This window comes from Vombatus ursinus, unplaced genomic scaffold (assembly GCF_900497805.2).
Source record: "Vombatus ursinus unplaced genomic scaffold, bare-nosed wombat genome assembly UNPS02009617.1, whole genome shotgun sequence".
In the NCBI taxonomy this organism is placed as follows: domain Eukaryota; kingdom Metazoa; phylum Chordata; class Mammalia; order Diprotodontia; family Vombatidae; genus Vombatus; species Vombatus ursinus.
The window spans coordinates 1-14,701 of NW_020949395.1; the positions used below are offsets into that span (position 1 = coordinate 1).

Sequence of the window (14,701 nt, forward strand, 5' to 3'; positions counted from 1 at the left end):
GGGGATGGAGATGGAGATGGAGATGAAGATAAAGATGGAGGTGGGGAGTGGTCGGGGTCGGGGATGGAGATGGAGATAGAAATGGAGATGGAGATAAAGATGGAGGTGGAGTTGGGGGTAGAGATGGAAGTGGAGATGGGGATGGAATTGGGGGTGGGGATGGAGGTGGAGGTGGAGATGGAGGTAGAGATGGAGATGGGGATGGAGATGGAGAGAGGGATGAGGATGGAGATGGAGATGAAGATGAAGATAAAGATGGAGGGGGATGGAGATGAAGATAAAGATTCAGGTGGGGATGGAGGTGGAGGTGGAGATAGAAAGGGGGATGGGGATGGGGATGGAGTGGCCTTTGAGAGGAACAACAAGTAAGCCAGTATCATTGGACCATAAAATTTGTGGAGATGAGGAAAAGGTGAATAGACTAGAAGGTTAAAAAGGGTACAGATTATGAAGAACCTTGAATAACAGAGGACTTCAGTTGATTCTGGAAATAATGAGAAGTCACTGGATTTTATTGAGTAGGAGTGGGTGACATGGTAAGACCTACAATGTAGAAAAATAACCTTACACAGTTGAACATAAGATACACTGGAATATGGAGAGATAAATCAGTGAGAACAATGAGGAGGCTATTGTAATAGCCCTGCCAAGAGGTGATGAGTGCCTGAACTAAGGTGGTGGCTGTGTAGGTAAAGAGAAGGGAACAAATATGAAAGGTGCTGTGGAGGTACAAATTACAGGATTTCTGTTGTTGGTAGAGGATTAGGTATGTGGGGTAAGAGTGAGGAATCAAAAATAATGCCACACAAATGGAGGCCAGACATACAGTCAAGCTATCCTTATATTTTTGAATCATTCTTTATTTTTAGAGCTATTAAAGACTATATTGCCCTCTGCCTAAAGTGTTATCTCAAATCCATTCTGAAAAAGTTCTCTGCCAGTCAAATTTTTAAATCAGTTTGACAAACATGTATTAAGTTGGTTCTGGGGAAGATCCAAAGTTCAGATAGTTCAGGCCCTCGTGGAGTGCCTAGGCTAATAACTGTAATCTTCTGTATTTACTTGATAACTCAAAGGGTCTTGTAGTCATGAGAATTGGAACTCTAAGCCAACCCCCAAGTCTTTTTTTTTTTTTGGTGAGGCAATTGGGGTTAAGTGACTTGCCTAGAGTCACACAGCTACGAAGTATTATGTAACTGAGGCCAGATTTGAACTCAGGTCCTCCTGACTCCAGGACTGGCACTCTATCCACTGCACCACCTAGCTGCCCCTCCAACCCCCAAGTCTTAACTCATTCTAACCTGGGGTCTTCCCTTCCTTGTGGTACAATCCAGTTGCCCCTTTTAATTTTCAAAGGTGCCAGTATGTTTCTCAGTGTTGCTATCAGCACGAGTACATTGCCAATAGATTTCCACATATAGTAACAAATGTGCCAATAAGTGACCACCCTAATTGCACACCTGCTTTTGCTGCACCCCTGTGACTATCATACAGTGAGTGATTGATTACCCTCCCATAGGGAGGAGTGAAAGCTGCTTGACTCCTACCAGGATTGCATTGTATGTGTAATGATCATCTACATAAATTTTACATGTACAATAATTTCCCTTTTTATATGTCAGGTAAATATTTGTAAGAGTTATACAAATGGAATTATTATAATAAGTACTAATTTATTTTTTTCCATGTTTCATTGCCTGAAAAAAACTATTTATCACTGTTAAAAAAAAAAAAGAATAATGCCATGGTTATATGTGACTTGGAGGATGGTGGTGCCTTGACAATAATAGGGAGGTTCAGAAGGGAGGTGGGGAAAGGAGAGAAAATTAGTTCTGTTTTGAGCATGTTGAGTTTGAGATGCCTATGGGGCAGCCAGTACCCAATATTTAGGAAGAGATTGAAGATTAGTGAGAGAATGGGGATGATGGTGGGGTCTCCAGAAGACACGAGGTGATGGGATTAAAGATCCATTTGGAAGGCTTGTCCTTAGATAGGGGAAGGGCCACCTCTTCATCACAGACTACAGTGAAGGAGGTGATATGAGGCATGATGTCAGATGGATGTGGGATTAGGAAGAGAAGAAAAGAGCTTTTATCTTTTATCTAATGGCATCCATTTTTTCAGTGAGGCAGGAGGCTAGGTCCTCAGCTGAAAGGAGATTGGGGAAGATTGGGAGGGGAGGAGGATATGAGAAGCTTGAAGAGAGATGGGAAGGTTTGAAACAGTCATCCTGAATAGGGCAGAAAATCAATTAGAGAGGAGTAACTTTCATGAAGGCCAGATTGATATTCAATAACAAATGCTTGTAATGGGGCTCAACCAGCATGACTTTTATGATTTCCTTCAGCTCCATTTAGAAGCATGTGAATATTAATAGAGGAGGGAGTAATCTAGTGTTGATAAAATTCAGAAGGCAGTGAGTTTTCCATCACTTAAAGTCTTCAAGTGGATGTTTGACCCTTTGTCAGAAATGTTATAAAGGGGTTATCTACTCAGAAAAGGGTTGGGTTTCCTAGCCTCTGAGGTCCCTTCCAACTCTGAAAATCTTTATTTCTGTCATAATGGCTCCCCTCACCTTGAGGGGTACACTTGGTACACTAGCCATGATCCTTTGGACCCTAGAAATAAATGGGACTTGGTCCAGAGGTGGGGTAATCATGAAAGAATAGAGGTCCTTGGGGTGAGCAACTTGGAGGAGGAAAGCCCTTGGGTGATGGGCCATTTAGGAAGGGGCCTGTGAAGGACAGGATATATCCCCTCCCAAAACACTTGGCCAAGGCACAGTCCTGGAGGAGAGGGAGCTCATTTTCACTATACCATCAAGGATTATGGATTGATTATGTTTCCTGGACCAGAGCCAAGCAGATAGATGTGTTAGCTGCCCCCAGGCAAAGGCCCCACCAGACCTATTGCCTCAGAGTTGCCTCATCAGTTGACAGAAGCCATCCCTCTCCATCCTGTCCCAACGGTCATTGAGACCATGTGAGCCAACAGTTAATGCAATCACTGTTGCTGTTATATCTCACACAAGACCAGAGCAGAGAGGGAGCTTAGAGTTCCTCCGGTCTAATCCTCTCAATTTGCAGATGAGAAAACTGAGACCCAAAGAGAAAAGAGACATAATATAATATATCCAGTAAGCAGGCCAGCACAGTTTAGAGAAAAGAGTACTGGTTTGGGAGGCAGATGAGCTGGTTCTGTTACTTACTGTGTGATCTTGGGGAAAGTCACAACCTGTCTGTAAAATTGGGGGAGGAGGGAGGGGTAAATAAGGCCTATGGGCCCTTCTAGCTCTAACTCCTATAAACTGATCTTTATGCTGTGCTTTATGATTACAAAGCATGTTATAGCAATTATCTCATTTAATCCTCACAATGAATTATCCTCATTTTACAGAGGGAGAAAACATACTCAGAAAGGTCAAGGGATTTGTTGAAAGTCATATGACTGTCAAATGGCAAAGCTGGGACCCGAACCCAAGTCTTCTGACTTCAACTTTTCTTTACACGATGCTGCCTTTCATGCCACAAGTCCCTCAAACTGTTGTCCCCATCTCCTCTTTACTGCTAAACTTTTTTTAACTGCAGCTAGGTGGTACAGTGGATAGAGCACTGGCCCTGGAGTCAGGAGGACCCGAGTTCAAATCCAGCCCCAGACACTTGACAACTAGCTCTGTGACCCTGGGCAAATCACTTAACCCTGATTGCTCTCTCCCCAATCATCTTCAACCAATGACCCTACTGCCTTATTCCCTAGTCATTCCTCACCCCATGGAGTCCTGACTTTTATTCCCCTTCCCCTCACTTTCTAAAGCCTTAAGTGACCTCCTAGTCATTAGGGAGAGGTGTGACTAGACAATAGTTCATAATGAAAAAGATCTGGGTGTCTTAGTGGACTGAAAGCTCAATGTATGTCTGTAGTATAACATGAGAACCAAAAAACTAATGCAATCCTAGTCTGTATTAAGAAGCATATTATCCAAAATGGGGAGATAGTATTGTCTTTTGCCCTAGCCAGACTATATCTGGAGCACAGTGATCACAGTGGTGTCTTGTACATGTGGTTGTTGTTGTTTAGTCGTTCTTCGGTCATGTCTGACTCTTGTGACCCTATTTGGGTTTTTTTTTTTTAGCAAAAATACCAGAGTGGTTTGCCATTTCCTTCTCCAGCCCTCTCTAGCCTCCATCTTACAGATGAGGAAACTGAGGCTTAACAAAGTTAAATGACTTGCCCAGAGTCACACATTTAGTAAATGTCTGAGGTAGGATTTGAACTCAGGTCTTCCTGACTCCAGGATTGACACTCTGTCCACCTCACTGATCTAGCTGCCCTGTCTTACAAACAGCAACAAGCTAAACAGGCAAGCCAGGCAGGTCTGAGACTAAAAGTTGTGAATCTGCTATGATGGAGGGAGTTTCCTCACCAGGGAATTCCTAACACCTATGTAATAAGAAGTTCAAACTAAAAAGGGGTAGTTTTATCATAGAAATTTAGAAATTTATCATAGAAATTTAGCTTGTTGACTTGCATGGGGAAGGAGGTGGAAAAAGAGGGAAAGGAAGAGAGTAATAGATCTATTGAAGAGGGCTGGGGGGTAGCCCTGCTCTGACAGCCGGCTCCCTCCCCTTAGCAGCAACACCACCAGTGAGCAGCTGGGGGCAGTCACCGCCAGTAAGCTGCCCATGCAGTTCTCCAGCTCTACAGAACTCCACCCCAAGCCAGACCAAGCCAGGACGCTCTCAGGGTCTCAACCTTTCAGGACCATCTCAGGGTCCAACTGCCATTCTCTCCAAGAAGGAAGCTGGGTGAGATTGCGCCATTTCAACTGCAAGACTCGGGGCAGTTTCAAAAGAAGCCAACATCTGCAGTTCCCAATACTCTGTTGATGCCCCAGTCCTGCCTTACCCCACACCCTATACCCGATGCCACCACCATCACCACCACCCTCAGCTCTGGATCTGCTTACACTTCTCTTCTACCCCACTCACCCAAATCCCCTCAAAGTAAAACAAACTGGATCTTTGACAAATGCTCCCACAGCAGGTTCCCCCCAAAATCAGGTCAGCAGACTCCAAATCCAAAAGGAAACATTTATTTTGGCTTGCAAAGGCAGAGAAAGAGGGCAGTGACCTTAAGCCAGTTAGTCACCCACGAGTTGGGAAATCCCCCCAAAGAACCCCAGCATGGGGCCAGTGGCTTGCAGAAAAAAGTCCAACTATAGCAGTGACCCAGGCACACCCTGCCCGTGCCCCTGAGATAAGTACAGGGATCCATCTTGCCAAGTGCCTGTAGTCCTTCCAGCCAGATGGGAGGGAGTCTTGGAAGGCGGAAAGGAAAGGTCTGGCAGAGACCCTAAGCCTAAAATGGCTCAGCAGGGGAGGGTTCAAAGGCAGGCATCTGTAATTCCCCTCCCACCCCCAGCAAACAGCCCCCAGAGTCAAGAAGTCTGGTACGGTGGGAAAGAGCTTAGAGCCAGAAGACCTGGGTTCAAATCCTGATTGTGCCCTTGTTCATCCTAAATAAGGATAGACTAGAGAGCCAGACAGGCATTCCAAATGCCATGGAGTCTCCTTCACAATCATGAACCCAGACCTTTTAAACCCCAGGGACACAGACAGCTAATGCTGGTGGGGGTTTCTCCCCAAACATGACCCCCTCCCTTCAAGCTTTAGTCTCTTTACTCCAGATACCAGCCAAAAAGGATACAGGGGCAAGGCTCCTAAGCTGTTAAGAGATTGGAACTGGGCTAGGGAGAGGGCATGGGAAATCCTCGAAAAGGCCAGAGCCCTGGGGCCCTCAGCAGCTCACGGCTCCGGCCTGCTGTTTGCCCCCAAAGTCCCAGAGGCAGTCGAACTCGTTCTGGCCCAGGAAGAGCTCAGGCAGCTCTTGCACCCGGTCTAGACCCAGCTCCTGTTCCAGAGAAGTCAGCGTCTCCTCGTCGATGAGCTCGGCGTCCACACAGCTCAAGGTCAGCGCGGGGGGCGCCAGGTCTGGGCCCAGAGGGCCCGGCCAGCACCGCGGGGTCCCCGGACCCAGGGCACACCCCGTAGGGTGGCCCTGGTAGAACGGATGGAGTTTCTGCCTATGCAAGCTGGCCGCGAGCTGCGGCGGCCGCGGGGGCCCCGGAAAGGGTCCGGGCTGACTCGGGTACAGCAGAGTCCCGGGCCCTGACAGCTGGGGCCCCAGTTGGACAGATGAGTTGGACCGGAGGCGCAGGTCACCGTTCTCAAGCCCCGGCCCACCATAGGGGTGCGGGAAGCCGTCGGACGCGGGGGGTAGGGTCCGGAATACATGGGGACCGGTGGGCAGATTCCCCGCCCCCACGCGGTGAGGCTGCAGCCCCGGAACTCCGTGGCTCAGGGGTAGCATCAGGGGATCCGTCATGGGCTCAGGGACAGAGAGAGAGGCGGGGCGGGGGGGAAGAGGATCCTGCAGAGAGATAGGTGGAGGGTCAGACCTAGCTGCAGGGAGAGCCCCTCTCAGTCCGGGACTGCTCGGGGCGAGGACGCTGTCCCAGTCCGCGATCGGGACCCCAGGACAGCTACCTTCACCAAACTTCTCCGCGGGGCCGCGGCCAGGACAAAGGAAGCCCGTGCCGTCCCGTCTGTCACCCCGCAGGACCCAACCGGAGCGGTCTCCAGAAGCTACAGCTCGGAAGAGCTGCTTTTCCACTCCTGGTGGAGACCCGTGTAAGATCCGATCCTACCCGTCTTCGCTCAGCTCCCAGTCCGCGACTGCTTTCTTATAGAGAGAGGCGGGGCCGCCCCGCCCATCCACGCGCTCACTGGCCTCTCAGCCTAGCCTAGGCCGACCTACAGGAGAAAGGGTCCGCCTCGCCGGCCTGAGGTTTCGCCCTCAGTTCGCCCATGCGGGTTGGCTTCTTGGGATCTTCACTGGCTTACAGACATGATCAAGTGTCCCAGAAAATGGGGTGCGTGACCTTGTGCAAGTTAGGTCCCTCTCTGGGCCTCAGTTTCCTGTATCTGTAAAATGGAGGTTGCACAGGATGATTTCTAAAGTCTCACCCAGTTCTAAATCCTATAATCTCAGGCTGCCCTTACACCTCTAGGCAACTGTGAGGCCAAAATGATTGCAAGAGAACGGGGATCTGTTCCAGACCTAAAGACTTACAGAGAGGAAGATTTCAATGCCCTGCTCTGTTCTATGCTCAAATTTCCTCCGCTGCCGAGACTTCGGCAGGAAGTCTCCTCTGGAGGGCAAATGCCCTATAACTCTGTGGGTGTGTACTGTTATTGTCCTCTTTTCACAGATGAGGAAACTGAGGCCCAGAGAAGTTAAGTGATTTGTTCAGGGTCAAATAGGCAGGACTTGAGCCCAAGTTTTCATGACTTCACGTCCAGTGCTGTGTCCACTACACCATGCTATCTCTTAGTTAAACAGTCTAACTCACTCAGTTCTTTATCAGGGGTTGGTGAACTGAGGTCCAGGAACTTGTTTTTAATTTTTTTAAATATTTTGATAGCCATATTTCAATATAATCAATTTTCTTTATAATTGCACATATTTTATCATATGTATTTAAATACATTACTGAAAGCCTAAGGGGATCATAGACTTCTCAGATTGCTAAAGAGGACATGACTCCAAAATAAATAAATAAAAGGAACATTTGCACTTAACTCTGATGAAGTTGTGTATGGTGGTGTGGGGATCTTCCCCCCCCCCCCACTCCCTCAAACTGCATTGCTACCATTGAGTAAAAAAAGGCTAGGTCTGGCTTTGAGAGAAGGAAGCCCATGTGGTAGACCAAGGGCTAGAATTGAGACTCAGACACATGACCCTGCAGTATGGTTCTGACAGTTCCTGGCTGTATGACCCTGGGCAAGTTCTTCTTTCTCTCAGGACCTCAGTTTTCCCATCTGGAAAATGGCAAGATTGGGCTCGATGATCTTGAAAATCCCTTCCAGCTCTCCCCTTCTCTGACTCTGCTACCTTCCTGCTGGCATCAGTCCTAACATTGATGTCTTTTGTCAATTTCCAGATCTGGAAGGAACCTTAGTGACTGACTGGTCTGCTCCCCTCACCTATTTTTACAAATGAGGAAAGTGAAGTCTAGAGAAGGTAAAAGACTTACCACTGAGATCACACATCAAATCAGTGTGTCAAATGATTTTTCTGTCTTGGACTCTGGAAGTAATTCAATTTACTCCCATTCTCTTTCTTTATCCCTCCTCAATGAACCTTGCTCTTTCTCTGGATCCAGAAGACCTTTCCTCTGGGGACTACCTAGTGCCTTCCTTCCTAATTCGGGGCCCTCTCATTCAGTAGCAGTGACTTGGGTTAGCTGGACTTCTGTATTTGCCCACCCGGTCTTTTAAAGTAGTTCCAGAATCAGAGTTAGGAGCCCTGAGTTCTAGGCCCAGCTCTGCCCTGGACTTGGTCTCAGCTTCACCATCTCTAAAATGGTAATTCACTCATTTAATGGGCATTTACTGAGCACCTGCTTTATCAAATGAGATAATGTCTCTGGCAGACCTTAAAGCACTAGCTATTAAGGTTACATAGGGGATATAAAGATTCAATCCAATAATTCAACCAATATTTATTAAACACCTATTATGGGCAAAACAGGAGGCAGCATGGTACAGTGGATAGTGTTGTTGGATTTGGAGTCAGGAAGACGAGGGTTCAAATCCTTCAAAGTCAGTTAACCTCTGAGCCTCAGGCAGCTCTCTTGAGACTTAGCTACTATATTATAAACAGTTGTATCTGTTTTGGTGGGAGGAGTTTCCCCACCAAAAAGAAGAAAAAAAATCATACTTTCTGAATTTATTGATCATATGAGCAGAGTGCTGAGCTCAGGGCTGGAAAGGATACTAATGATCAAAGTCCTGTCTCCAAGGAGCCCACAGTCTTGTAAGGGATTAAGACACAAACCTATCGGAGGATAATAATAATACATTAGTGATACATACTGACACATTCTAGGACCATCAGGTCTTTCCTTCAAAGAAACAAGATCGCTTTCTCTCAGTCCTACTTGGTTAACTGTTTCAGGGACCAGCAACTTTTTCATCCATAAGTGTCAGGGGAATATTAAGTACAACTTTAGGGTACCTACCGGTAGCCTTAAGATAAGCAGAGAGGAGAGATGGAAGAAAGACAATGGGAAAAGAAGCTCATTGCAGGAAGAGATGGGGGACAGGAGGGGATATGGTATGGGATGCATAAAATCTTCTTGGTGCTGGGGGTTGAGAGTTGAAAGAGGTACAAGTAATGGAAGGAACAAGGTCGTGCTGCATGTGGAAGCAAGATCTCAGTTATGCCACTCGTGTGATATCAGGCAGGTTACTTGACACCTTTGGGGTGTCAATTTCTGTGATTTGCTAAAATGAGAGGGTTGGACTCAAAGGCCCCTTGCAGCTGTGAGATTTTGTGAAATATGAATCAGATTGACAGAGTGCTAAGTGAGGTCCAAAGATAAGGTTATTGCTGACAGGGGGAGATCAAAGAAGGCACCCTGGAGGAAGTAGCTGGACTTTTAAGGGTGGAAAGGAATCCAGCAGGAGGAGAAGGAGGAGGGAGGACATTCCAAGGTCTAAGAGAAATAGAAGAAGGATGCACAGAAAGTGTGGGACTTCATCAGAGTCCAGTTTATTTAACTCTTCCTTATATCAGAATTATCCATGTGGTTTTTTTCCCTCCTTCCTCCACCTTCGTGAGTTTGTAAGCTCGGGGAGAGTAAGATCTGTGTTTTCCCTTTGTACCCCTAGCTTTGGCACAGTGTCTGCTACCACAGAAGGATGAATTGGATTGAAATTCTCGAGCGATGGGGTGGTCTAGGGGTATGGGATATCCAGTTGATATGACATTCCAAAATAAGAGAGAGTAAATCTGGATAGGAATCCCACCTCAGATACTTAGTAGTTGTGAAATCTTGGTGGGAAATCTCTCTGGGCCTCAGTTTCCCCATGAGGGGAAAAATGAGGGAATTAGACTTGATGGTCTTTAAGGACCCCTCTAGCCCTAAATCAAGAGCATCCTATGATCCCATGAAATTAAATCTATTTCAGTATGGAAAGAAATTGTCACCTACAAGTTGATTTTTCTATTTGATATTTTTTAAGGAAAAATATCACTTGCGATTTTCACATGGAACTCCTAGTGACATTACATAGGACACAAGAGTTCCATGAGACAATCTAGGAAACACTGGCCTAGAGGAGGAAGTCTATCTTCTTCAAGATGGTTTTCAAGGCCCTTTATTCTGTTAGCCCCAACCAACCTTTCCAGGTTGATCTCCGCTGTTAGAACCAACTCCCTCTGAAAGTAAGGATTGTTCCATTCTTTGTAATTGTATCCTCAGTGCTTAGCTCAGAGCCTGGCACATAGTAGGCACTTAATGGTTGTTGCCCTTCATTCTCAGAGAGGACCAAAATGACAATGTTGGGTCAAGTAGAGTGTGTCTGACTATGGCTGATCCAACTAATATAATCTCGGAAGGTTCTACCACAGGTTGGGCACAAATAGTCCATGTGAACACTTAGGGTGGAAATATCTCTAAACTTCTCCATCTCATGTCGCTTTTGCAATGTCAGAACTGCAATTCTGTTTTGCTCATAGAGCACATAGTAGGCACTTAATAAATGATTGATTATTGATTGATTGACTGATATTGCCTGCCTTTCTCCAGACAACAGGACAAATTAATATTCCCCAACTTTCCTGCCTCTGCATCTTGTCTCATAAAGTCATCGCTACCTAGGAGGCACAAGGGTGGATTCATGGGAGCAGAGACCTGGGAGAGTGCTCAGAGATCATCCAATCCAACCCCCTCATTTTACAAATGAGGAAACTGAGGCCCAGGAAGATTAAATTACTTTCTCATACAGGTCATACGAGTACTATGGATCAGAGGGTCAGGGTTTAAACCTAGATTTTCTGACTCTGGTATTCTTTCCATTAGGACACAGTCATGGTTCAAATTAGAGTCAGGGTTAGCATTAGGGTTTGGAGTTAGCATTAGTATTAGGAAAGGTTTTATGGTTGGGGCATTAGACACATCTTTTTTTCCAGAACCAGTTGAGTCTCAGGTCTTTGTGTTGTCATCCTGGGGACAAGTCCACCCCTACTATGCTTCTTGCAAGCTTTGGGTCCCAGTTGATCCTAGGGCAATATTTGGCCATCTTGGTGAAGGGGACTATCAGAAAATTCCTGGGCCCTGGAGGTTTCCTTGGAAGGAAGGAAGCTGTCTGGGCCATTCCTAAGAGGAGGAGCGACGACTGTAATTATAACCCTGTAGTAAGAGCTTGTTGTTCTGTCCTGGGAATGCCATGGGTCTGGTGAGCAACCGTGAGAACCCAAGGGCCCACAGCCTGGGGGCAGTGCACAATGCCACAGCAGGGCCAAACCAGCCACCTTCCTGCACTCCTACCAAGGGAGGGGTGTGATAGGCCGATAATTGACTCCCTCCTGACCTGGACTAGCTCTCACACACTCACACATACCTGGGCAGGCAGCTTGACTAGAGAATAATTACAGTGATGAACCTTTCATCTGATGATCTCCAAGCACCAGGTTCCCATTAACTCATTAAGTCCTACACCTGGGTGAGGCTGGCTTCAAGGTCTTTAGCCCCAATTCCTGACCAGAAAACAATGTGGCCAAGTAATTTGGGCAAATTCCCATGATCCTGGGGTGGGGCTGAGATCCCAGGAGCTCCACATCCTTACCTGTCATTGGAAATCTCAGATGGATTCATAGAATGTCACAACTGGGAAGGACATTCAATATCATCTATCGCCCTCCAATCTACTATCTTCCCATCTTACAGACAAGTAAACCAAGTCCCAGAAAAGGGAAGGGACTTGCCCAAGGTCCCACAGAGAGTTTCATGAGGTGCTGGGACTAGAACCCACATTTCTCTGATTGCAGGCAGAACTCTAAAACTTATTGATCTCTCTGTCATCCTGTATTATGAGAGCACAGATTTGGGGCTTAAAGGGATCTCAGAGGTCATCTGGTCTAATCCCCCCATGCCACCCCAGAGGGAGAAACTGAAGCCCAGAGATATAGAGGGACAAAGATCACACAAGCAGTAAATGGAAAGGTAGGAATTTACAGCCCGGGTCCTCTGACTTCAAATTTCCTTTTTGGGTTTTGTTTTGTTTTTTGTTTTTTTGTTTTTGTTTTTGTTTTTCTACTATAGTATGCTGGATTGAGGAGGCAAGGGCTAACTGAGCTCCTAACCCTTGAGAGAGCACACATTTCTATAGCACTTTACTATAAAATAAAGTTTACTGTCATCATGTAGATTGTGTAAGTATTATTGTACCCATTCTACAGAGTTTGAAACTGAGGCTATTCTAAGCAAAGACCATGACTATATAGATAGTGTTAGGGCCTGAATTCAAATCCAGGTCTCCTTACTCCAAAACCCAGACTCTTAAACACCAGGTGATAATACACAGGTCTAGGAAAATGTGGGTCCCAATGGCAGCATACTGAGAGCATCCTGTCCAAAGGCAGTCAGGACATTGTGGGACACCCAGCAACTTCCAGTCCTGGCTAAGAGGATAAGCCTGCCTGCTGTTTTCACATCTCTCAGAGAGACCTGAGGTTTCTAGGCACCTTCCTGAAAGGTCAGGGCCTAGGTGAACCTCAAGGGATTTTAAAGAAGAGTAAGAAGGCCCGTGGTTCCAATGAGAAGAGCCCTGGCTTGGGAGTTGGGAATTTTAATTTCTGCTCCAGGATCTACTCCTGGCAGTGTGACCTCAGGCAATTTCCCTCCCCTCTCTATGCTTCAGGGTTCCCATTGAGTTAAAGTAATTGATCTCCAACAACCCTTCCTGCTCTGACAATCTATAAATTTGACTAAGTTATTGTACCTGAGTAAGCATATATCAGTTACAGAAACTGTTTTTCCATTCTTTCTTTTTTTCTTCCTTCCTTCCTTCCTTTTTTTCTTTCTTTTTCTCTCTTCCATCCTTCCTTCCTTTCTTTATCCCTTCCTTCCTTCCTTCCTTTCTCTCTCCCTTCCTTCCTTCCTTTCTCTTTCTTTCTTTCGTTCTTTCTCTTTCTTAAGGGGGAAGAAAAAAAGCAGAAATATTGTTAATTGAAAAAGAAATTAATATATAAAAAACAAAAGGAAAAAAACTGAAAGGAGCTACCTTTGGAGGGAGGGAGCTTCCTCTGACTACCATGTCCCTTAGAGGCTGAATGACCCCTGTGAGGTTAGGAAATGGGGCCCTAGGAGATTAGCTTAGGTGAGAGCTGAGACTCCAACCGTGGCTCACCAGAATGAACTGGAAGGGAAGGCTGCTCTAAGCCCACTCTGTGCCAAGGAACAGCAAGCCAAATGACTGATGAAGGAGGAGCCAATTTATGGAGCTGGAGCTGGTGGCATCCTCACTGTCTGAGGTCTTCACAAGAGGCTACAACCTCAGAGTCACGAAGCAGCACCCCGACCCCATCCCGACTGCTTCCCTGGATCCCCGGGCCAAGTGTCAAGAGACCTGTATTAGAGCTATGTGACCTTTGACACCTTGCCTATCTGGGCCTTGGGGAAATCCTCTTTAAAGTAAGGAATTTGAACTAGATGCTTGTTAATATCTCTTCTAATTAATAGCAAATAGTGCCTATGTATGACCCTGGGAAGTCATTTAACCTTGTTTGCCTCAGTTTCCTCATTTGTAAAATAATCTGGAGAAAGAAATGGCAAATCACTTCAGTGTCTTTTCCGAGAGAACCCCAAATGGGGTTGGGCACACCTGGAAAATAACTGAACAACAAGAAATATTTATTTATATAATGTTTTAAAATTTGCAAAGTACTTTATACGTATCTCTTTTTATTTTCACAACAGGGGCTAGAGATACCCCCAGACCCACTTCCTGAGATAATTTTTGTGGGCCAGGGCCCCAGAATCCTCTGGGCACAAAGTCAGGACTCCTACGGGAAGACCCGGGCCCCAGTGCCCAAGTGAAGGCTAGAAAGTCTAGAGAACTCACTTATGCCACACTCTTCACTGCCCTGACTCCCATGGCAATATTGACTCACCAGCTATCTGGGACGTGGGAATGAGTCGTCTCATGCCTTAGTTTTCCAAGCCTGGCATTGGGCACAGGGCAGGGCCAAAGGCCAGGGGAAATGCTGAGTAAGGCATCTTTCAGGGTCTGCCACACATTTCAGGTCTGTTCCTCTTGTCCCACACCTTATCCTGAGATACACCCACACCCTCCTCTGAGACAGCCGGACCTCCCTCCAGAGCAGACTTATGAGGCAGGTCACTGCATCCCTTGCATAAAGTGGAGCCCCTAGAAATCTCTAAGTGTAAAGAAGACAAAAGAGAGGAAAATGCCGAGGGCTCAAGCTGGGCTGAAGTTTCATAGACACCTAGCACCTTGGAATAGGAGAGCCTCTTGGAAACTATCTTGTTCAACCCCCATGTATTTAAAGACTAAGAAAAAGGTCAGAGATATTACTTCCTAAAGGTCACTCCCCTCACCCACTCAGCCAAGGACCTTATGCTTGGCCAAAAGATCGAGGTCATTTGCCAAGAGGCCGCTCTTCTCCCCTCTTCCTCGTTTCACATCAGTTCAATGCCTGCCTCCATCATCTCTTCCATTCTAGTCTCAGAGAAAGAGGCTGTCCTTGCCAAGACAAGCTCTCTGGATCCCATCTCCTCCTGACTTCTCTAGCAAATGGTCCGCACTATCATCCCTCCTCCTCCTCTCTCCCA

At 46.4% G+C, this 14,701-nt stretch overlaps 1 protein-coding gene across 1 annotated transcript; it reads right to left on the bottom strand.

The window, feature by feature from the left end:
* Positions 1–5,070: 5,070 nt before the first annotated feature.
* Positions 5,071–6,705, bottom strand: LOC114036088 (cbp/p300-interacting transactivator 3-like). Its single transcript, XM_027852485.1, has one exon. It carries the CDS (start codon positions 6,382–6,384, stop codon positions 5,797–5,799), a length of 588 nt encoding a protein of 195 aa, XP_027708286.1. The 5' UTR covers positions 6,385–6,705; the 3' UTR covers positions 5,071–5,796.
* Between the last annotated feature and the right edge of the window lie 7,996 nt (positions 6,706–14,701).